Here is a 23,431-nt window from a genome sequence, read left to right on the forward strand (position 1 = left end):
AAGGATATTCCCTTATTTTGAAAGAACTTGCCTTCAAGAATTGCACCCGATTGTTATTTGGAGGTTAAATGTTCACAAGGATACCAAGCATGCCCATTACAATAATGCATTGTGCTACTTTTCAAAGAGGCTTTCTTGTACATTAGCATTGCCACATCGAATTTCCCTGATTTACGAGGTGGGAAATAACCTTCCGAACCCGCGATTTCCTCAGCTCCATTGATGCTCCGTTCCTGGTAAAATTATCATTTCCCGTTTTCAAACTCTTTTAGTGTTGCATAATTTTAAACTGGCCAGTGTATTCCTCACTTTTGCAAGAGACCAGTCTAATACAAGTATCATTCTTAGACAAATCGCCATACAACTGTAAATACTGAACTCTCTTCGCCTTCCCAGCTCTCCTGATCACTTTCGCTGTCCCGTGTTTCACGTATTTCCCAATTGGTTGAATGCAATCATGTGGGTTGATGCGGTCCCACATCAAATGTAAATACTCCGGCAAACATTCCGGCATCAACAAGTGTGACGGAGAATTTCGCAGTGAGCTCTCATTCTGCAGAACAGCGAATCCATGTTCACTTTCAGTGTTGATCCAAGCAAGAGACCAACAAAAAGCTTCAAACGAAGCCGATCCAGATAGATGTCGTATTCTGTTATGTTGGCATTTTGTAAATGTGATATTGTAAGTGTTTCTTCTTGACGTGTGCCTTTGAGCATGAAAAAATCAAATGCTCATAATTAATATAAAGATGCGGCCAGGAATATTTCATGGATACCAACCGCCGGCGGTTTCGCTCCCTGTACACGCGCCGTCTCTGAATCTTTCGGCTCCAACTGACTCCCGCGCGATGCAGCCCGTCACTTGGCTGCTGCGCATGTGCGCACCGGCCGGGCGGTCGAGGTTCAAAGAGGCAGCACGTGCGCGGGCCGAGTGGCTAGGCTCTGCCCGTGTGACAAGCGGCAACTGCTCCAGATAGATGTCGTATTCTGTTATGTTGCCATTTTGTAAATGTGATATTGTAAGCCAACATTCCTAAAACAAGTATTTCTAACACTAGTGCGTGGCAGTGTAAAGACATTGAGGAATACAATAATGTCGTCAATTAAATATACTAGATGTTGGCTGCTACATTGCTTACCTTGTAGCCGTGGAGGAGAGGCCCAGCTGCCGCCGCAGGAGGAGGCCAAACCGCCACTGGAGGGGGCCGGATTGCCGCTGGAGAGGGCCCCATCGCCGCTGGAATGGGTCGGATCGTGGTTGGAGAGATGGATGCCCAATCACCCGGTCGGAAGCGCGTCGGGCGTCGTCGAGGATCGGGGATTGTGTGGGGCACCTGAGTCGACGTCGAAGGAGGTCGCCAAAGGACATCGCCGAAGGAAGGAAGAGGTCCAGGTCCAGATTGCCGTTGCAGGACGCTCGGTCGTCGCTGGTAGTCCGGTTGCCGTCGCCGATGAGAGGCGTGGACGTTTGGAGGGAAGGTTCATTCCTGAGGTAGGCCCGAATTTGTGGGATTAGGGTTTAAAGTAAAGTTTTTTAAAAATGCACCCCCTATTAGGGTCTATTAAGGCTAGAGGAAGTTTAGATACTGGGGGGGGGGGGGGGGGAGGTTGAATGTGAAAAGTTGTTGGATGGCGGAAGATGACAAGGGTAAAGTTGTTTTGCAGGGAAGCTCCCGAGGGAGCAGCCATCCTGGCGGCCATCTTTACGCAGCAGATCGGGCCTCCTCCCCTTTGGCGACAGCGGCTGGGCCTCCCCTCCTCAATGGCGATCGGGCCTCCTCCTTTTCAGCGATGACTGGATCTCTCCTTCCCCACTGGTGACCTGGTCTCTTCCTCTCCAGCACATGGTGAGCACCATGGCTGTGACCATCCTGACCTTCTACTCTGAACTCCAGTGGACCACTGACCCTCCCAATGCCTGACCTGAATCAAGCCTCGGACCATCTACCATCAAGGGCGCTACTCAGTGCCGAGCTTGCAGCCAACATCTCACCGTAGGCAAGTAGGCTCATAGAGCAGTGCGTGCTCTCCAGTCGTCTTGGACCCCCTTGCCACTGGTCCAAGATCGTGCTCAGCTAAGCCCGTGTGGTAGCCGGGGTGCAACGGCCACCCCACATTCAAATAACTCATGCACAGGCATCTTCCACTCCTTTATGGGATTGTTTCTTAGAACAGTATGTAACAGAACCTACAAGGGAGCAAACCATCTTAGATCTGGTCCTGTGTAATGAGACAGGAAAAATAAACGATCTCCAAGTAAAAGATCCTCTTGGAATGAGTGATCACAATATGGTTGAATTTGTAATACAGATTGAGGATGAGGAAGTTGTGTCAGAAATGAGCGTACTATGCTTAAACAACGGGGACTACAGTGGGATGAGGGCAGAGTTGGCTAAAGTAGACTGGAAACAAGGACTAAACGGTGGCACAATTGAGGAACAGTGGAGGACTTTTAAGGAGCTCTTTCATAGTGCGCAACAAAAATATATTCCAGTGAAAAAGAAGGGCGGCAAGAGAAGGGATAACCAGCCATGGATAACCAAGGAAATAAAGGAAAGTATCAAATCAAAGACCAATAAGGTGGCCAAGGTTAGTGGGAAACTAGAGGATTGGGAAAATTTTAAGCAACAGCAAAGAATGACTAAAAAAGCAATAAAGAAAGGGAAGATAGATTACGAAGGTAAACTTGCGCAAAACATAAAAACAGATAGTAAAAGCTTTTACAGATATATAAAACAGAAAAGAGTGACGAAAGTAAATGTTGGTCCCTTAGAAGATGAAAAGGGGGATTTAATAATGGGAAATGTGGAAATGGCTGAGACCTTAAACAATTATTTTGCTTTCGTCTTCACAGTGGAAGACACAAAAACCATGCCAAAATTTGCAGGCCACAGGAATGTGGGAAGGGAGGACCTTGAGACAATCACTATCACTAGGGGGGTAGTGCTGGACAGGCTAATGGGACTGAAGGTAGACAAGTCCCCTGGTCCTGGTGAAATGCATCCCAGGGTATTAAAAGAGATGGCGGAAGTTATAGCAGATGCATTCGTTATAATCTACCAAAATTCTCTGGACTCTGGGGAGGTGCCAGCGGATTGGAAAGCAGCTAATGTAACGCCTCTGTTTAAAAAAGGGGGCAGGCAAAAGGAAGGTAACTATAGGTCGGTTAGATTAACATCTGTAGTGGGGAAAATGCTTGAAACTATCATTAAGGAAGAAATAGCGGGACATCTAGATAGGAATAGTGCAATCAAGCAGACGTAGCATGGATTCATGAAGGGGAAATCATGTTTAACTAACTTACTGGAATTCTTTGAGGATATAACGAGCATGGTGGATAGAGGTGTACCGATGGATGTGGTGTATTTAGATTTCCAAAAGGCATTCGATAAGGTGCCACACAAAAGGTTACTGCAGAAGATAGAGGTACGTGGTGTCGGAAGAAATGTATTAGCATGGATAGAGAATTGGCTGGCGAACAGAAAGCAGAGAGTTGGGATAAATGGGTCCTTTTCCGGTTGGAAATCAGTGGTTAGTGGTGTGCCACAGGGATCAGTGCTGGGACCACAACTGTTTACAATATACATAGATGACCTGGAAGAGGGGACAGAGTGTAGTGCAACAAAATTTGCAGATGACACGAAGATTAGTGGGAAAGCGGGTTGTGTCGAGGACTCAGAGAGGCTGCAAGGAGATTTGGATAGGTTAAGTGAATGGGCTAAGGTTTGGCAGATGGAATACAATGTCGGAAAATGTAAGGTCATCCACCTTGGCAAAAAAAAACAGTAAAAGGGAATATTATTTGAATAGGGAGAAATTACAACATGCTGTGGTGCAGAGGGACCTGGGGGTCCTTGTGCATGAAACTCTTTTAGGATAGTGTTTTTGCCCGGGCTCGAACCAGGGACCTTTTGCGTGTGAGGCAAACGTGATAACCACTACACTACAGTAACAATGTGGTTAAATTCTCCATTTTGAAACAACTGCCTCCCCGTCGGGGAATTGAACTGTCTCCCGCGTGACAGGCGGGGATACTCACCACTATACTAACGAGGAACTTGTGCATAAAACTCTTTTGAGTTTACCTGAAAAAAAACATAAACATTAAACTGTGCCACCCGCCTGGGTGACACAGCAGACATTTTCAAGGCCCCTTTTTTTTTCCTTTTTTTGTGTTTTTTTTTTTCTTTTTTTGGGGTTTTTTTTTTGGGTGCTAAAATCACATTTTTCCAAGTGCCCCCTATAAAAGGGGAGGGGGACACTAAAAGCACCGGCAATGAAAACAAATTAAACTTTAAAACGTAAAATCAAATTAAAATTTGGTTGCCGGGCGTGATGATGCACTCCAGTCCCTCCGGTGCCCATCTCTCGCGGAAGGCCGCGAGCGTACCGGTGGACACCGCGTGCTCCATCTCCAAGGACACCCTGGACCGGATGTAAGAGCGGAAGAGAGGCAGGCAGTCAGGTTGAACGACCCCCTCGACAGCCCGCTGCCTGGACCGGCTGATGGCACCCTTGGCCGTGCCCAGGAGCAGTCCTACGAGGAGGCCTTCGGACCTACCCGCTCCCCTCCGCACAGGGTGCCCAAAGATCAGGAGAGTGGGACTGAAGTGCAGCCAGAATTTCAGGAGCAGCCCCTTCATATAATGGAACAGGGGCTGCAACCTCGTGCATTCAATAAAAACATGGAACACGGACTCCTCCAGACCGCAGAAATTGCAGGCGGCCTGGGAGTCCGTGAACCGGCTTAAAAATTTATTGCACGGCACTGCTCTGTGCACCACCCTCCAGGCCAAGTCCCCGACGAATAGTGGGAGGACCCCTGCGTAGAGTGCCCTCCATCGGGGACCCGCGCCTCCTCCGGACGGCAGGATGGTACGCCATGGCTTGTCCGGACAGCAGGCGAGGATGGCAAAGTTGAGAGTGTGCAGGAGCAGCCCGTACAGGAAACCCCTCCGCGCGGAACTGAAGGGCACGAAGGGGATTTCCCCGAGGCGGCTCAAGTTGGGAGGCGCCGGCCCCCGAGGGAGGTTCCGGGGTTTGGCGCCAATGAGGAATTCCGTCCGGATGGGGGTCAGTTCGGACGGGATCTCCCCACGTGCTTGAGCCTCCTCGATGCACCTAACGGAGTCAGGGCCCAGAGCTGTTTTTAGCGACTCGATGGCATCGGCCGCGTGGCGGACGTTGGCAGAATTTAGGCGCCGCGCCAGCGTGTCTGGCGCCATCTAGCCCACTCCTCCGCCATCGAGCAGGTCCCTGACCCTGGTCACCTCACCAGCCACAGCCCTCTCTTCCGACCGCCACATAAAACCTGGGTCGTGGAGGTACGGATTCCCGAGCAGCAGCTCCTGCAGGACGGCCGCCACTCCAGCCGGCGAAGAGCTGCGCTTGGTGGAGACTTTGTTCCAGACCCTGATGAGTTCCTTGTAAAAGACAGGCAGCTCCCGGAGGGCGGTCCTGACACCCCCCAAGTTCACAAACAGGAGCTGCGTGTCGTAATTGAGGTCGCGCTGCTGGCGGAAGAAATACGTCGCCAGAGCGCACCACCTAGGAGGGGGCTCGACGTAAAGGTATCTCTGCAGGGTCTGAAGACAGAAAGTCGCGAGCTGGGCGCTGACGCACACCAACGACTGACCGCCCTCCTCAAGCGGGAGACTCAAGACCGCAGCAGAGACCCAGTGCTTCCTGTTGTTCCAGAAGAAGTCCACCAGCTTCTTCTGTATCTTGGCGACAAACGCAGGGGGAGGGGTCAAAGTGACCAGCCGGTACCACAACATTGCGGCCACCAGCTGGTTTATGACTAGCGCTTGACCCCTGTAGGACAGCACTCGGAGCAGTCCTGTCCAGCGCCCTAGGCGAGCGGCGACCTTGGCCTCCAGCTCCTGCCAGTTCGCCGGCCAGGCTCCCTCGTCGGGGCTAAGGTAGACTCCCAGATAGAGGAGATGGGTCGTGCTCCAGGCAAAAGGCCTGAGCTCCTCCGGCAGGGAGTCCACCCGCCACTGACCCACCAGGAGTCCGGAACATTTCTCCCAGTTGATCCTGGCGGAGGACGCGGCCGAGTAAATCTCCTGGCACTCACGCATCCTCCGCAGGTCAGCGGGATCCTCTACCGCGAAGAGCACGTCATCGGCGTAAGCCGAGAGGACGACCTCCACGCCCAGCCCTTGCAGAGCCAGTCCCGTCAACCTCGTCCGCAAGAGGCGCAGGAAAGGCTCCACGCAAACGGCGTATAACTGGCCGGACATGGGGCATCCCTGGCGCACCCCTCTCCTAAAGCGAAGGGGCGCCGTCAAGGACCCGTTAACCTTAATCAGACACTCCGCGGCGGCGTACAAAAGTCGGATCTGGGCGACGAAATGTGTCCCGAATCCGAAAGCGCGCAGAGTTCCGAGCAGATAGTCGTGATCCACCCTGTCGAACACCTTCTCTTGGTCGAGGGATAGGAAGGCGACCGACAGACCAGCCTCCTGGGAACAATGGATGAGGTCCCGGACCAGATGGATGTTATCGTGGATTGTCCGGCCCGGGACCGTGTAGGACTGGTCGGGGTGGATCATGTGGTCCAGCACGGCACCAAGGCGAGCAGACATCGCTCTGGCGAAGATTGTGTAGTCTGTGCTGAGGAGGGAGACCGGGCGCCAGTTCTTAAGGAGGCGGAGATCGCCCTTCTTTGGCAACAGGACGATGACTGCCCTGCGCCAAGAGAGGGGCATCTCCCCGGTCACCAGACTTTCCCCCAGGACCCGCGCATAGTCGCTCCCCAGGACGTCCCAGAACGCCCTGTGGAACTCCACGGTCAGCCCGTCCAGCCCCGGGGATTTTCCCCTCGAGAGCCGGTCGAGGGCACCGGTCAGCTCCGCCAGGCTTAGCGGAGATTCCAGATTTTCGGCGCCCTCCGGGCTGACCTTCGGCAGGTCCTCCCACAAAACTCTACGTGCTTCCTCGCTGGACGGATCCGGAGAGAACAGAGCCCCATAATATTCACGGGCCCTGTTGTTGACGCCCTCCGGATCCGAGACGAGAGAGCCGTCATCGGCCAGCAGCGTCAAGAGCTGCTTACGGACACTCTGCCTTTTTTCCAGCAAGTAGAAGAAGGGGAAGCCGCGGTCCAGATCCCGCAGGAACCGGATCCGCGACCTCACGAACGCGCCTCGGGACCCGACGAGCTGCAGGTCCTTCAGCGCGGCCTTCTTCGCTTCGTACACCGTCCGCAGGGCCGGGTCCTGGACGACTTGACCGAGACGGGCTTCCAGGTCGAGCACCTTTTTTTCTAGGCGCCCGACTCTGGCCGCCCGCCTCTTGGTCGACCCCCTCGCGTACTCTTGACAGAAGACGCGGACGTGAGCCTTGCCCACGTCCCACCATAGCCTCAAGGAGGGGAAGCCCCCCTGCTTCCTTCTCCAGTCGGACCAGAATCGACGGAATGAGCCCTGGAACCGCACGTCCTCCAGCAGCTGGTTGTTAAAATGCCAGTACGAGGACCCCGTCCTCGCGCGGAGCGAAGCGAGCTCCGCCCACACCAGGTGGTGGTCCGAACACGGCACCGGCCGCATGGAGGCCGCCGAGACGCAGGAAACGTACGCCCGAGACACGTAAAGGCGGTCGACTCTAGACCATCCTACTCCAGGCCTCACCCAAGTAAAGGCGCTGGAGTCGGGGTGGAGATTTCGCCAGACGTCCACCAAGTCGAAGGACCTGACCAGGTCCCTCAACTTCTTCATCGCTGTCATGCACTGCGGGGCACCAGAGCGGTCCCTCGCCTCGAGGGTGCAGTTAAAATCCCCCCCGAGGACAATGCAGTCGCCGACGTCGACGGAGCCAAGAAGAGCGGACACCTCTTCAAAGAAGCGCGTTTGCTGCGGGCCGGGCTGAGGGGCGTACACGTTCACGAGATGGAGCAGCACGTCCCCCAGGCGAACCGTTACGTGCAGCAAGCGGCCTGGCACGGGCTCCTTGACCCCCAAGATCTCCGGCTGAAAATGCGGGCCCAGCAAGATGGCCACCCCACTAGAAATGGCAGTGAGGTGGCTCATGCGGACCTCTCCTTGCCATTCCAGGAGCCACGTGGCTTCGTCTCCCGGAACAGTGTGGGTTTCTTGCAGGAAGCACACCGCATATTTCCCCTCCCGCAGTAGCGAAAAATTGTCAAATCTACGGCGTGCCCCTCTGCCGCCGTTGATGTTGAGGCTGGCTATGGTTATCTTCATGGCAAAAGCATAGTGCAACCTCTACCTTAACCTATTGTGGGGGAGGGAGCGGAGTCTTTTGTTGAACTCAGCTCCCTCCGCAGCCCAGCGAGGAGTCCCTCGAGCTCGCGCAGCTCAAGGTGTTGCTCCTTTGTCAAGGGCCCGCCCGCGGCCAAGGTTTTAGCGGCGGCGCGGACGGACCCCTTGATCAGCTCTGGCTCGGACCATTTTTCCAGGGCCAGTCGGGCTTGGTCGCAGCGACCCCGGCTCTGGGCCAAAAAGTCCCGGAGTTCCTTTGCAGGAATGAGGAGGGCCTCAGCGGCGGCCGTGAGCAGATCCACCGCCTCCCTGGCGGTGGTCTCTAGTTCTTCTCCCGCGTCCCCCACCGAGTCCCCGTCCTCCTCCGGGAGGTGGCCGCCAGCAGCCGGCCCATCGACCGCACAAGGTACGGCAAATGACCGGGCCGCTCCAACCGGCCCTGGCTCTGCCCCGATCCCACCCCCAGGATCGTCGGCAGAGGAGTCCCCACTGGGCTCTTTTAAAAACGGTGCTGGGTCGGGAAATGACAGCGGAAGGGGTTCCCCCACCGCCCCAGGAACCGGGGAACAAGGAGAGACCCGGCTATAGGAAATCCCCAGGCTCCCCAAGTGCTCCAGCTCCAAAGTAAGGGGCGAGGGTGGGTGTTCCTCCCCCTCCCCGCTGCCACCCCCCGGCCCAGCATTTACAGTGTCATTAAAATCCTGAATTTCATTTTCTGCCGGGCCGAGCGACTCCCGGGGGAAGTTGATTAATAGCTGGGCGGGCTCAGGTTCGGCCTTTTCGGCCCCGCCCGCCTCAGTCCCCGGGACGCCCGGCCCGGCGGCAATGCATTCCTCCGCTGGCCGCACGCCCCCCACGACAGGCAGCTCTTCCACGCCATCCCTGGGAGGCAGAGGCTGGGCAGCCTCGACTGTCTCACCCTCCCCGGGGACAGACTCCTCTCGCCTACAGCGCAGCTTGGGGGTGCTGGTTGGGGACGCGGGACACGCGGCGGGCACCGACTCCTCCATGGAGGGATGTTGTTCCCCCTCCGCCTCATCGGAGCCGCGCCTCCTTTTGTTCCTGGGGGCGCGCGGAGGCAGGGGGACCTCCATGTCTGCCGAGGCCTCCCGCTCCACCCCCCCCTTTTCCTTTTCATGCCCGCGCCCGAGCCCCTCTGTGGTATTGGTCAAGGGCTCAAGCACGGGCTCAGGGCACCCCGCGCTCGCCGGTGACTGGGTTGGGCTGAGCGCGGTGTTCAAGCTGTCTGGCGCACCGAGGGGACCCGCCTCAGGATGTTTCGCCTTCCCCCGCGCCTTCTTTCCGATCGGACTCTCTCCCTCCCCCCCGCCAGAGGCCGTGAAAGCAAAGGCCCCCGGCGATGCCCGCGCACCCACAGCTCCCGGCACGCGGACGCTACTAGGGGGAGGGGTGGCAGCAGCGCCAGCCTTGGCCGCCCTCGGTGGTTTGGCGGCCTTGGAGGCGGGGCAGTTCTTGCGAACGTGCCCCACCTCCCTGCAGGCATGGCACCGCACGCCGTCCGACGTCCAGAAGACGCGGTAGGCAGTCCCCTCGTGCACCACATTGAAGTGCCCTTCCGTCGTGTCCTCCCGCGCCAGCCGGACAAAGAGCTAGCGGCGGAAGGAGAACACGTGGCGCAAGCTGTTCTCCCTGAGGCCGAGCGGTATGGGGTTGATCCCTGACCTTACCTCCCCCAGTTGGTGTAGGTAAGGGAGGAGGAGCTCAGCGGGAACAAAGGGCGGGACGTTTGACACGATGACCCTCTGCGCGGTGGCCTCGAGAGGGTCCACCGGCAGGAACGTCCCGCCCACCGTGAGCCCCTTTTCGAGGGCCAGGGACACCGCCCGCTCCGACCCCAGGAAGAACACGGCCTTCCCAGACATCTTGGAGGCTGCGACAATGGCCGAGGGGCCGACTATCCCAGCCATCGCCCGCACGCACTCCTCGATGGTCATTGTGGGGTGAGTGTAGCTCTTGACCCCGGAGATTAATGAGACGTTCGTTGACCCCACAGGGGGTCTTTGAGGCGGTCGACCAGCTCATTTTTGATGGCAAAACCGACTCCGTGGAGGCAGCGTTCTTCCTCTGGTTTCCCTTTCCAGAATGTGTAACCTCTACCTTGTTCCTTGAGCTGGCCTTCCCCTGCCCGCCGGGTCTCGCTTAGGGCGGCGATGTCAACATCAAAGCATTCCCGGGCAACTATGGCAGTGCGGCGTTCCGGCCTGTCGTTGTTGGAGCTGTCCATGAAGGTCCTAATGCTTCAGGTCCCGAACTTCATGTTAAACATAAGAACATAAGAATTAGGAACAGGAGTAGGCCATTTGCCCCTCGAGCCTGCTCCGCCATTCAATAAGATCATGGCTGATCTGGTCGTGGACTCAGCTCCACTTACCCGCCCTCTCCCCGTAACCCTTAATTCCCTTATTGCTTAAAAATCTATCTATCTTTGACTTGAAAACATTCAATGAGCCAGCCTCAACTGCTTCCTTGGGCAGAGAATTCCACAGATTCACAACCCTCTGGGAGAAGAAATTCTTTCTCAACTCGGTTTTAATTTGGCTCCTCCGTATTTTGAGGCTGTGCCCCCTAGTTCTAGTCTCCCCCACCAATGGAAACAACCTCTCTGCCTCTATCTTGTCTATCCCTTTCATGATTTTAAATGTTTCTATAAGATCACCCCTCATCCTTCTGAACTCCAAGGAGTAAAGACCCAGTCTACTCAATCTATCATCATAAGGTAAGCCCCTCATTTCTCAAATCAGCCTAGTGAATCGTCTCTGTACCCCTTCCAAAGCTAGTATATCCTTCCTTAAGTAAGGTGACCAAAACTGCACGCAGTACTCCAGGTGCGGCCTTACCAATACCTTATACAGTTGCAGCAAGACCTCCCTGCTTTTGTACTCCATCCCTTTCGCAATGAAGGCCAACATTCCATTTGCCTTCCTGATTACCTGCTGCACCTGCAAACTAACCTTTTGGGATTCATGCACAAGGACCCCCAGGTCCCTCTGCACCGCAGCATGTTGTAATTTCTCCCCATTCAAATAATATTCCCTTTTACTGTTTTTTTTCCCTAGGTGGATGACCTCACACTTTCCGACATTGTATTCCATTTGCCAAACCTTAGCCCATTCGCTTAACCTATCCAAATCTCCTTGCAGCCTCTCTGAGTCCTCTACAGAACCCGCTTTCCCACTAATCTTCGTGTCATCTGCAAATTTTGTTGCACTACACTCTGTCCCCTCTTCCAGGTCATCTATGTATATTGTAAACAGTTGTGGTCCCAGTACCGATCCCTGTGGCACACCACTAACCACTGATTTCCAACCGGAAAAGGACCCATTTATCCCGACTCTCTGCTTTCTGTTCGCCAGCCAATTCTCTATCCATGCTAATACATTTCCTCTGATTCCGCGTACCTTTATCTTCTGCAGTAACCTTTTGTGTGGCACCTTATCGAATGCCTTTTGGAAATCTAAATACACCACATCCATCGGTACACCTCTATCCACCATGCTCGTTATATCCTCAAAGAATTCCAGTAAGTTAGTTAAACATGATTTCCCTTTCATGAATCCATGCTGCGTCTGCTTGATTGCACTATTCCTATCCAGATGTCCCGCTATTTCTTCCTTAATGATAGTTTCAAGCATTTTCCCCACTACAGATGTTAAACTAACCGACCTATAGTTACCTGCCTTTTGCCTTCCTGCTTTTTTAAACAGAGGCGTTACATTAGCTGCTCTCCAATCCGCTGGTACCTCCCCAGAGTCCAGAGAATTTTGGTAGATTATAACAAATGCATCTGCTCTAAATTCCGCCATCTCTTTTAATACCCTGGGATGCATTTCATCAGGACCAGGGGACTTGTCTACCTTCAGTCCCATTAGTCTGTCCAGCACTACCTCCCTAGTGATAGTGATCATCTCAAGGTCCTCCCTTCCCACGTTCATATGACCAGCAATTTTTGGCATGGTTTTTGTGTCTTCCACTGTGAAGACGGAAGCAAAATAATTGTTTAAGGTCTCAGCCATTTCCACATTTCCCATTATTAAATCCCCCTTTTCATCTTCTAAGGGACCAACATTTACTTTAGTCACTCTTTTCCGTTTTATATATCTGTAAAAGCTTTTACGATCTGTTTTTATGTTTTGCGCAAGTTTACCTTCATAATCTATCTTCCCTTTCTTTATTGCTTTTTTAGTCATTCTTTGCTGTTGCTTAAAATTTTCCCAATCCTCTAGTTTCCCACTAACCTTGGCCACCTTATACGCATTGGTCTTTGATTTGATACTTTCCTTTATTTCCTTGGTTATCCACGGCTGGTTATCTCTTCTCTTGCCGCCCTTTTTCACTGGAATATATTTTTGTTGCGCATTATGAAAGAGCTCCTTAAAAGTCCTCCACTGTTCCTCAATTGTGCCACCGTTTAGTCCTTGTTTCCAGTCTACTTTAGCCAACTCAGCCCTCATCCCACTGTCGTCCCCTTTGTTTAAGCATAGTACGCTCGTTTCTGACACAACTTCCTCATCCTCAATCTGTATTACAAATTCAACCATATTGTGATCACTCATTCCGAGAGGATCTTTTACGAGGAGATCGTTTATTTTTCCTGTCTCATTACACAGGACCAGATCCAAATGGCTTGCTCCCTTGTAGGCTCTGTTACATACTGTTCTAAGAAACAATCCCGTATGCATTCTATGAATTCCTCCTCCAGGCTACCCCCTGCGATTTGATTTGACCAATCGATATGTAGGTTAAAATCCCTATAACTACTGCCGTTCCTTTTTGACATGCCTCCATTATTCCCTTGATTATTGCCCGCCTCACCATGAAGTTATTATTTGGGGGCCTATAAACTACGCCGACCAGTGACTTTTTCCCCTTACTATCTCTAATCTCCACCCACAATGATTCAACATTTTGTTCATTGGAGCCAATATCATCCCTCACAACTGCACTGATATCATCCTTTATTAACAGAGCTACCCCACCTCCTTTCCCTTCTTGCCTATTTTTCTGAATCGTCAGATACTCCTGTATGTTTAATTCCCAGTCTTGGCCACCTTGCAACCATGTTTCTGTAATGGCCACCAAATCATACCCATTTGTAATGATTGTGCCTTCAACTCATTTACTTTATTTCTAATGCTGCGTGCATTTAGGTCGAGTGTTTTCATCCTAGTTTTTAAACCATGATATTTAGTTTTTACCCCTCCTGCAGCCCTTTTATATTCAGTGGCCCTTTTTGTTTCTTGCCATTGGTTTCTCTGCCCTCCACTTTTACTCATCTCTTTTCTGTCTTTTGTTTTTGTCTCCTTTTTGTTTCCCTCTGTCTCCCTGTATTGGTTCCCATCCCCCTGCCATATTAGTTTAACTCCTCACCAACAGCACTAGCAAACACTCCCCCGAGGACATTGGTTCTATTCCTGCCCAAGTGCAGACCGTCCGGTTTGTACTGGTCCCACCTCCCCCAGAACTTGTTCCAATGCCCCACGAATTTGAATCCCTCCCTGCTGCACCACTGCTCAAGCCACGTATTCATCTGTGCTATCCTGCGATTCCTACTCTGACTAGCACGTGGCACTGGTAGCAATCCCGAGATTACTACTTTTGAGGTCCTACTTTTTAATTTAACTCCCAGCTCCTTAAATTCGTCTCGTAGGACCTTATCCCTTTTTTTACCTATGTCGTTGGTACCAATGTGCACCACGACTACTGGCTGTTCTCCCTCCCTTTTCAGAATGTCCTGCACTCGCTCGGAGACATCCTTGACCCTTGCACCAGGGAGGCAACATACCATCCTGGAGTCTCTATTGCGGCCGCAGAAACGCCTCTCTATTCCCCTTATGATTGAATCCCCTATCACTATCGCTCTCCCACTTTTTTATGCCCTCCTGTACAACAGAGCCAGCCACGGTGCCATGAACTTGGCTGCTGTTGCTCTCCCATAATGAGTCATCTCCCTCAACAGCACTCAAAACAGTGTATCTGTTTTGCAGGGGGATGACCAGATGGGACCCCTGCACTACCTTCTTTGTACTACTCTTCCTGCTGGTCTTCCATTCCCTAGCTGGCTGTGGATCCTTCTCATGCGGTAAGACCAACTCACTACACATGCCACTTATGTCATTCTCAGCATCGTGGATGCTCCAGAGTGAATCCACCCTCAGCTCCAATTCCGCAACGCGGTCCATCAGGAGATGGAGGCGGATACACTTCTTACACACGTAGTCGTCAGGGACACCGGAAGCGTCCCTGAGTTCCCACATGGCACAGGAGGAGCATATCACGTGACCGAGCTCTCCTGCCATGCCTTAACCCTTAGATACCCTTAAATTGGTAATAACAATGTTACAGTTTACTTACTGATATAAAAATAAAAAGAAAAGCTACTCACCAATCACCAGCCAATCACTTACCCCATTGGCTGTGACGTCACCTTTTGATTCCTTTCTACTTTTTTGCTTTCCCGCTGTAGCTGCACCGGTACCCCTTTTATAGGCCACTCCAACGCTGCTCCCACCTCTCGCCAACTGCCGCTAACTCTCGAGCTCCCGCTGGGCCTTTTATAGGCCGCTCCGACGCTGCTCCCACCTCTCGCCAACTGCCGCTGACTCTCGAGCTCCCGCTGGGCCTTTTGTAGGCCGCTCCGATGCTGCTTCCACCTCTCGCCAACTGCCGCTGACTCTCGAGCTCCCGCTGGGCCTTTTGTAGGCCGCTCCGACGCTGCTCCCACCTCTCGCCAACTGCCGCTGACTCTCGGGCTCCCGCTGGGCCTTTTCTAGGCCGCTCCGACGCTGCTTCCACCTCTCGCCAACTGCCGCTGACTCTCGAGCTCCCGCTGGGCCTTTTGTAGGCCGCTCTGATGCTGCTCCCACCTCTCGCCAACTGCCGCTGACTCTCGAGCTCCCGCTGGGCATTTTGTAGGCCGCTCCGACGCTGCTTCCACCTCTCGCCAACTGCCGCTGACTCTCGAGCTCCCGCTGGGCATTTTATAGGCCGCTCCGACGCTGCTCCCACCTCTCGCCAACTGCCGCTGACTCTCGAGCTCCCGCTGGGCCTTTTATAGGTCGCTCCGACGCTGCTCCCACCTCTCGCCAACATCCCCAGCATTGAAGCACTGACCACACTTGATCAGCTCCACTGGGCAGGCCGCATTGTTCGCATGCCGGACATGAGACTCCCAAAACAAGTGCTCTACTCGGAACTCCTTCACAGCAAACATGCCAAAGGTGTGCAAAGGAAACATTACAAGGACACCCTCAATGCCTCCCTGATAAAGTGCAACATCCCCAATGACACCTGGGAGTCCATGGCCAAAGACTACCCTAAGTGGAGGAAGTGCATCCGGGAGGGCGCTGAGCACCTCGAGTCTCATCGCAAAGAGCATGCAGAAACCAAGCGCAAGCAGCGAAAAGAGCATGTGGAAAACCTGTCCCACCCACCCTTTCCCTCAATGACTATCTGTCCCACCTGTGACAGAGACTGTGGTTCTCGTATTGGACTGTTCAGCCACTTAAGGATTAATTTTTTAGAGTGGAAGCAAGTCTTTCTCAATTCAGAGGGACTGCCTATGATGATGATGTATGGTCTGCCATAGGTAAGGTTCTTGGAATCTAAGAATTAATAGACTAGTACATATACGTTCAACTATGAGCCATGAGAGAAAACAATAGGAATTAGCATAAGTAGAGTAAATGACATGGCAAATCCAATTGCTACGATAGTACTAAAGATGGATTTGCAAGGGTTGTGGGGGGAAGCTACAATCTGTTCCAGGCCAATATATTTTCAGTCAATTGCATCACACCACAATCCTACAGGCACCTGAGTCATAAACTCTCACCAAACAGGTAGGGTCACGATCAAACGTTAGATTTAACTTGGTTTCTTTTGACAGCTAAAACAACCTAATATCTCCACTTGATTTTATCTTCTCCAAAAAATCAACATTGTAAGCAGATGCTGGCATATTGTACAACTGTGCATCAGCCTGATGCTAAAGCAGAAACCACAGCAACACCAACTTGCATTTATATACTGCCTTTAATACAGTAAAACATTTCAAGGCACTTTACAGGAGTGTTATCAAAAACAAATTTGACACCAAGCCAAAGAAAGACATATTGGGACAGGTGACCAAAAGCTGGGTCGCAGAGGTAAGTTTTAAGGAGTGTCTTAAAAAAGGAGAGAGAAATGGAGAGGTTTAGGGAGGGAATCTGGTGATCAGGATCAAGGCAGCTGAATGCATGATCGTCAATGGTGGTCTGATAGAAATATGGGATGAACAAGAGGCCAGATTTGGACAAGCACAGAGATCTCGGAGGGTTGAAGGCTGGAGGAGGTTACAGAGATAGGGAGGTGGTGAGCCCATGGTGAGATTTGAACACAAGGATAATGATTACAATTCACAAGCGAAAACTATTCACAAATCCGACAGTCTCTATTACCAGCTGAAGCTGAATTCTCATGACAATTAATTACTCTGTCATTTCAAATCTCCTCAGTAGAATATCTCAGTATCTATGGGTTGCATAAAGAAAAATAAGGCACCTGATAATAGGGCACCTGATAATACCTACAATGCGTAATGCCCATTCTTTGCTACAATTCTCTTTTCCCAAACTAACATCTGCACACTGTACATTGCCTAGATAGAGCTGTTTCTGAATGCTCCAATCTACTCACAGTTACATGGGAAAGACAATGGCCTGTCCAGAGTATTCATAGCTTCACAGACTAACAGTTTCCCCCACTGTCTGCTCAGGAAGGAAAAACTTCCAAAAGTTGCAATTTTGGTTTTCTTCTAATAATTTCAAAAACAATTTCAAAATATCTTGTTTTTTAAATGCATAATATAAATGTGTTATTACCACACATAATGAACTGAGAAGCTAATGTTTCTAGTATCTCCATGGCAATGCATTACATTACCAGCACACATTGCAAAACTGTAAATTAAATACTTCAATAAATGTTTAGCGATTTGTACAGCGATTTGCAAATGAAGCAGAAGACAAATAACACAAAATTAATTTATTTTATTAAAAATAGAAGTTGCATGAAAAGTATACTGAAAGAGATTAAAATTAGAATGATAAAGCACTGAAAATAAAAATGACAGTTTTATTTTACAGATGAAAGCTTTGTGAATGAGGCTCAGGTTATTTGATTCAAAACTTAGTCAAAACACATATTAACTCAATGGCATCTTCATCTCAACACAATGCAGCACATTTTATTCCATATATTTCTTTGTCTCAACTCGGAGACCATTTTGGGCTTCATTGAGTTTTGTTATTTAACTAATGTGAGTCCCATAACATTGTTCATTGGTCAAAATAACAGGACTACATAGGAACATGCATAGAAAGTGGTAAAGATGCACAATATGGATGAATTTGAGTGGCAAGAGAAAAAAAAGAAAAGTCTGTGGAAAAGAAAAATAACATAAAAAGCCAGGAATGGAAAGAATGCTGGAAATTGCACCAAAAAGTATCAAAAGTCAAAATTTTCAGACATTCTCTAAAGATAGATTTTGTACCAACAGACCTGATTACATTTTAAACATTCTAAAGCCACTACTGTAAAAAAGAACACTTTTGTGTTCTTCAGGAGCTTTTTTCCTTAATATAATACAACTGATGGAATATTGGGTATAGCTGCAGCTTTAGTCATGACAAGTTCACGTCCTATTGTACTTTCATTGCAACTAATTATTTTTGTACGAGCCCACTGGGTCTTGGTTTTCACAGAAAACAAATTGAATTGTGGGATGTAACCACAAAACACCAATAAAAATCCTAAAATTGAATCTAATAGAAAAAAATGTACTCATTCAGTTGCCTTGAAGCAGTGCCCTTGGTCATAGGCTGTTATTGAGATTGTTTTTCGGTGAACGGTCTCGCCCCGGTGTGAACTTGCTGGTGTATCAGCAGGTTGGATGACTGAGTGAATCCCTTCCCACACTCAGAGCAGGTGAATGGCCTCTCCCCAGTGTGAACCCAGTGAGGATTCAGTACCTCATCCAACCTGCTGACACACCAGCGAGTCCACACTGGGGAGAGGCTATTCACCTGCTCAAAGTGTGGGGAGGGATTCACTTGTTCATCCAACCAGCGAGTTCACACCAGCAAGAGGCCGTTCACCTGCTCTGAGTGTGGGAAGGGATTTACTCACTCTTCTAGCCTGCTGAGACACCAGCGAGTTCACATGTGACTGCAGGGTTTGGATTCTGCTGTTATTGCTGCTATTATTCACATCCTACTGAATTATGTTCATTCTGTTAGTTGTCATTTGATTCTGCTGATATTAATAACCCTTCAACTAGGCTGGGGTTTAATATTTTGATATTTCAAATAACAGTGTTGATATTTGATGTCTCCAAGATAAGAGGAGACTAATTGATGTCCTGTTTCTGACTGCTCCATTTTTGATCGGGGCGGAGGAGCAGAGTGAGAGATCGGGGCCAGGAGTGTCGTGATCGGGGCCCAGGAGAGGCGAGGGTTCGGGGCCCAGAAGAGGCGAGGGCCCAGGGGCAGCACGGGCCAGCCCACACTGCGATCTATGGATAGTAGGAGCATGTGTGCGCACTAGGTCTGTGCAGCAGAGCTTGGTCTCCAGTCGTCTTGGTTAACATTGCCACTGGATCAAGACCTAGCTCTGTCGTGGCTGGTATGCAAAGGCCACCCCATGTAAAAGAATCCATGCACAGGCATCTTCCACCCTTTAGTATGTAGTTCTGGACCTAGATTGTCAGGTCCCTCATTGAAACACCTGTGAACTCATCCCTTTTTGGTTTGGAAGCAAGTCATCCTCGATACGAGGGACTGCCTAATACTAATACTAATACTTTTCGGTATATTGATCATTGGGTTCTCAGCTTTTTCGGGCTGTGTCATCTTTTTTGAAGCTGCTTGCCAGCTTTTCCCAGTTTTGTAGCCTGTATGCAAATTGTTTGTTTATTTATTTTAATTTTAAAGTTTTTTTTAACAAATCATCTGAATGAACTTGATTTTTAGCTGGAGACAAATTCATTCATTCCTCAAATGGTACCAGTAGGTACAGCAGTGAACGCAGTCATCAAACAAGATACCGACAAGATTGACCGTATTGTACAATTCCGAGATAAATTCAGAAAGTTTGGTGATTGGCTCAAAGGTAAGAAACTATGGGGCTGAGTTTTCTTTCTTTACTAATTTTAGCAAAAAATAAAGATGTCTGTGAAAAGTAATATATTATCAGGGGACAAAGTACTTATGGACTATTTTACTGTGTTATAAAGTGGCATTTTTATCGCCCTGCTCATGTGATTAAATGGCTCAGGATGATTAACAAGGAGTGAACTGATAGATTATTCCTAGCTTGCAAGAAATGTATTAACGAGCATTAACAAAAAGTGAGGATGGAAGCTGATTTATACATGTCAAGGTTATTCGAGCAACATTTGCACAGCTCCGCCATAAAACTGCATTTTATTTTAGTCCCAAGGTCTGGAGGAAGTGAGTTTAACAAAGACAAACATTTTGAGGTATCAGCACAATAGTGGAAGAAGTGAATAGTACAGATGAGTTTTCTGCCTGAGAGCACAGGCACAGCAGCCGCTGCTGGAGAATATTGTTTGAGTTATCAGCCTTTTTGGGGATGTATCAGCTTTTTTTGAGCTGCCCATTAGCTTTTTTACGTTTTGTCAAATTTTGTCTGATAATGGTCCTATGAAGCGCCTTGGTACATTTTACTATGTTAAAGGTACTATATGTAAATGCAAATTGTTGATGCAGCTTGACATTTATGATAATTGTCATTGGTTTACCGATTCAATTTGAAAGAATATTTTTTTTAAACCTTTCAAATCCAACTAGAAGGAGGAGGAGTGTAGTAGCCCTCAGGAGTACATGCATACATTGGGATGTACACCAGGAAACGGGTGTACATGCAATTGAGGCAGCTAGCAGGAGAAGCACACAAGAAAGTTATATATTTTATTATGTGAAGAAAAAATGTGCAGATAAGATTCGTAAAGTAAGTCAGGATAGTAAAACCACAGGAAATAGATTTAAATGAGTGAAAAGTACATTTAAAACAGATATATAAAATAATGGCTTAAATCTGTTCTGGCAGACTAGCACCATAGCTCTGGCAGCAGTCTGCTGGAACAGCGAGAAACATCACTGGTACTTGGATGCGCTAGGCTTTGTTTTTATGTGGGAGTTTTTATTTGGGGGCAGAACCTGCACACAAACAAAAGCCACCAACACAGAAGAGCAGGACAGAGGACAGGCACTTCCTACATGGGGAATTCCTGCTGCCTCTGCTGGCTGGACATCCTCTGCCTGTGTATCCGGGTCTTTGGCAGCAGGGTGTTGTATCCTGTCGGCTCCTTGACCACGCAGGCCTCGGTGTCATTAGCAGGGGTGTTTCATAGCAGGCACAATCCTGCTGGAACTTCTAGGATTGTGTCTCCGTGAATTTTCAGGGAGGTAATTTTCCAAGTGTCCACTGACAGTGGGTGAGAAAACAACAACAACAGCCTTTATTTATATAGTGCCTTTAACGTAGTAAAATGTCCCAGGGCGATTCACAGCGGTGTTATAAGACAAAACAGATAAATTTGACACTGAGCCACATAAGAAGAAATTACGGCAGATGACCAAAGCTTGATCAAAGAGGTAAGTTTTTTAAGGAGCATCTCAAAGAAGGAAATAGAGGTAGAGAGGCGGATAGATTTAGGGAGGGAATTCCAGAGCTTAAGGCCCAAGCAGCTGAAGGCACGGCTACCGATGGTTGAGCAGTTATAATCAGAGATGCTCAAGAGGGCAGAATTTGAAAAGCACAGACATCACGTGGGGTTGTGAGGCTGAAAGAGATTACAGAGATAGGGAGGGGCGAGGGATTTGTAAACAAGGATGATAATTTTGAAATTGAGGCATTGCTTAACCGGGAGCCAATGAAGGTCAGCGAGCACAGGGGCGATGGGTGATCGGGACTTGGTGCAAGTTAGGACACGGGCTGCCGAGTTTTGGATCACCTCAAGTTTACGTAGGGTAGAATGCGGGAGGCCAGCCAAGAGTGGGTTGGAGTAGACAAATCTGGAGGTAAAAAAGGCATGGATGAGGGTTTCAGTAGCAGTTGAGGCAGGGCGGAGGCGGGCAATGTTATGGAGGTGGAAATAGGCGGTTTTAATTATGCCACGGATATGTGACTGGAAGCTCATTTCAGGGTCAAATATGACACCAAGGTTGCGAACTGTCTGGTTTAGCCTCCGATAGATGCTAGGGAGAGAGATGTAGTCAGTGGCTTGGGAATGCAGTTTGTGGCGGGGACTAAAGACAATGTCTTCGGTCTTCCCAGTATTTAATTGGAGAAAATTTCTGCTCATCCAGTATTGGATGTCAGACAAGCAGTCTTAACAGTTTAGATACTGTGGAGGGGGTCAAGAGAAGTGGTGGAGAGGTAGAGCTGGGTGTCGTCAGCGTATGTGGAAACTGACTCCGTGTTTGCGGATATCGGCAAGGGGCAGCATATAGTTGAGAAATAGGAGGGGGCCAAGGATAGATCCTTGGGGCACACCAGAGGTAACGATGCAGGAGTGGGAAGAGAAGCTATTGCAGGAGATTTTCTGGCTACGATTAGATAGATAAGAATGAAACCCAGGCGAATGCAGCCAGCTGGACGATGGTGGAGAGGCGTTGGAGGAGGATGGAGTGGTCAACTGTGTCAAAGGCTGCAGACAGGTCAAGGAGGACGAGGAGGGGTAGTTTACCTTTGTCACAGTCACAAAGGATATTATTTGTGACCTTGATGAGAGCCGTTTTGGTACTGTGGCAGGGGCGGAAACCAGATTGAAGGGATCCAAACATGGAGTTCCAGGAAAGATGGGCACTGATTTGGGAGGTGACAACACGTTCAAGGACTTTGGAGAGGAAAGGGAGATGGGGCGGTAGCTAGCAAACACATTGGGTCAAGGGTTGTTTTTTTGAGGAGAGGGGTGATGACCGCAGATTTGAAGGAGATGGGGATAGTATCTGAGGAGAAAGAACCGTTAACAATGTCGGCTAGCATGGGAGCCAGAAAAGGAAGTTTGGGTGGTGAGCAGTTTAGTGGGAATAGGGTCAAGGGAGTAGGCAGTACATCTCATGGACAAGGTGAGATACCTTTCTACCAGTGTTGACTCAGAAATTTATGCTCAATTTTTTTCATTGAATCAGTAAGAAATATTTGGAATAATCTCCCAGTTAAGATAGTGGGAACTGATTAGCATTACATTTCATTTGTTTCTGTTTCTATCACCTCTATCACCTATCAGTCAAACAATGGTCTGATTTGTGCCACCAGAATTTGCCATCTCATACACTGACCAACCTGTGCTGCTGCTCATTTTCACATTTTGCAGTTAATAATCTTGTAATAACTTTTGTGGTTTATGCTTGATATTCTCTTGGGTTCAGCACCACTCGTCACTCCCATAAGCTAAGGTCCCCTACAATCTGGAGTGCACCTTTTTACAGACAATAATAAAATAGCAAATGTAGTAAATAAATCTGAGGATCAAAGGAAATTGCAAGTGAATATTGATAAGATGATGGAAGGCGCAAAAAAGTGACAGATGGAATTCATTGTCAGTAAATGTGAGCTGCTACATTTTGGTTTAAAAAAATGTAAGTATGCAAGTAAGTAAGTAAATGGGGAAAACTGGGTAATGTGGAAGAGCAGAAGAATTTGGGGGAATGGGTTCACAAGACGTTAAAGCAGCATCTGAAGTGGATAAAGGGTTTTATGGCAAGAAGTATAGAATATAAAAGTTAAAATCTAATGGTGAATCGATATAAAATCCTGAGTAAGACCCCAAGTGGAGTACTGTGTGCACAGCATAGGAAGGATTTTTTTTTATTCGTTCATGGGATGTGGGTGTCGCTGGCAAGGCCAGCATTTATGGCCCATTCCTAATTGCCCTTGAGAAGGTGAGCCGCCTTTTTGAACCGCTGCAGTCCGTGTGGTGAAGGTACTCCCACAGTGCTGTTAGGGAGGGAATTCCAGGATTCTGACCCAGCGACGATGAAAGACGGCGATATACTTCCAAGACCTTTTGCCTCCTCCCTTCTCACCGTCCAGGGCCCAAAAACACTCCTTCCAGGTGAAAAAATTATTTAATTGTGCTTCTTTCAATTTAGTATACTGTATTCACTGCTCATGATACAGTC

The 23,431-nt window shown here is 49.5% G+C and overlaps 1 protein-coding gene and 1 non-coding gene across 3 annotated transcripts in view; one reads left to right on the plus strand and one right to left on the minus strand.

Annotated features, from left to right (window-relative positions):
- Positions 1–943: 943 nt before the first annotated feature.
- LOC139239876 (urea transporter 2-like) overlaps positions 944–23,431 on the plus strand; it is a 212,349-nt gene continuing 189,861 nt past the window's right edge. Inside the window, exons 1-2 of one of the 2 annotated variants that reach the window (XM_070868416.1) lie at positions 944–1,492; positions 19,253–19,391. In XM_070868416.1, coding sequence (XP_070724517.1) covers positions 1,094–1,492; positions 19,253–19,391 — 538 coding nt within the window. In that variant the 5' untranslated portion in view covers positions 944–1,093. Of the gene's footprint in view, positions 1,493–1,769; positions 1,848–19,252; positions 19,392–23,431 lie in introns of those variants that run through there. The other variant, XM_070868417.1, reaches the window with a different exon arrangement.
- Positions 3,881–3,953, minus strand: trnav-cac (transfer RNA valine (anticodon CAC)). Its single transcript has one exon. It is a non-coding gene; the product is annotated as a tRNA-Val (tRNA).

Source organism: Pristiophorus japonicus, chromosome 2, assembly GCF_044704955.1.
Source record: "Pristiophorus japonicus isolate sPriJap1 chromosome 2, sPriJap1.hap1, whole genome shotgun sequence".
Taxonomy (NCBI): Eukaryota; Metazoa; Chordata; class Chondrichthyes; family Pristiophoridae; genus Pristiophorus; species Pristiophorus japonicus.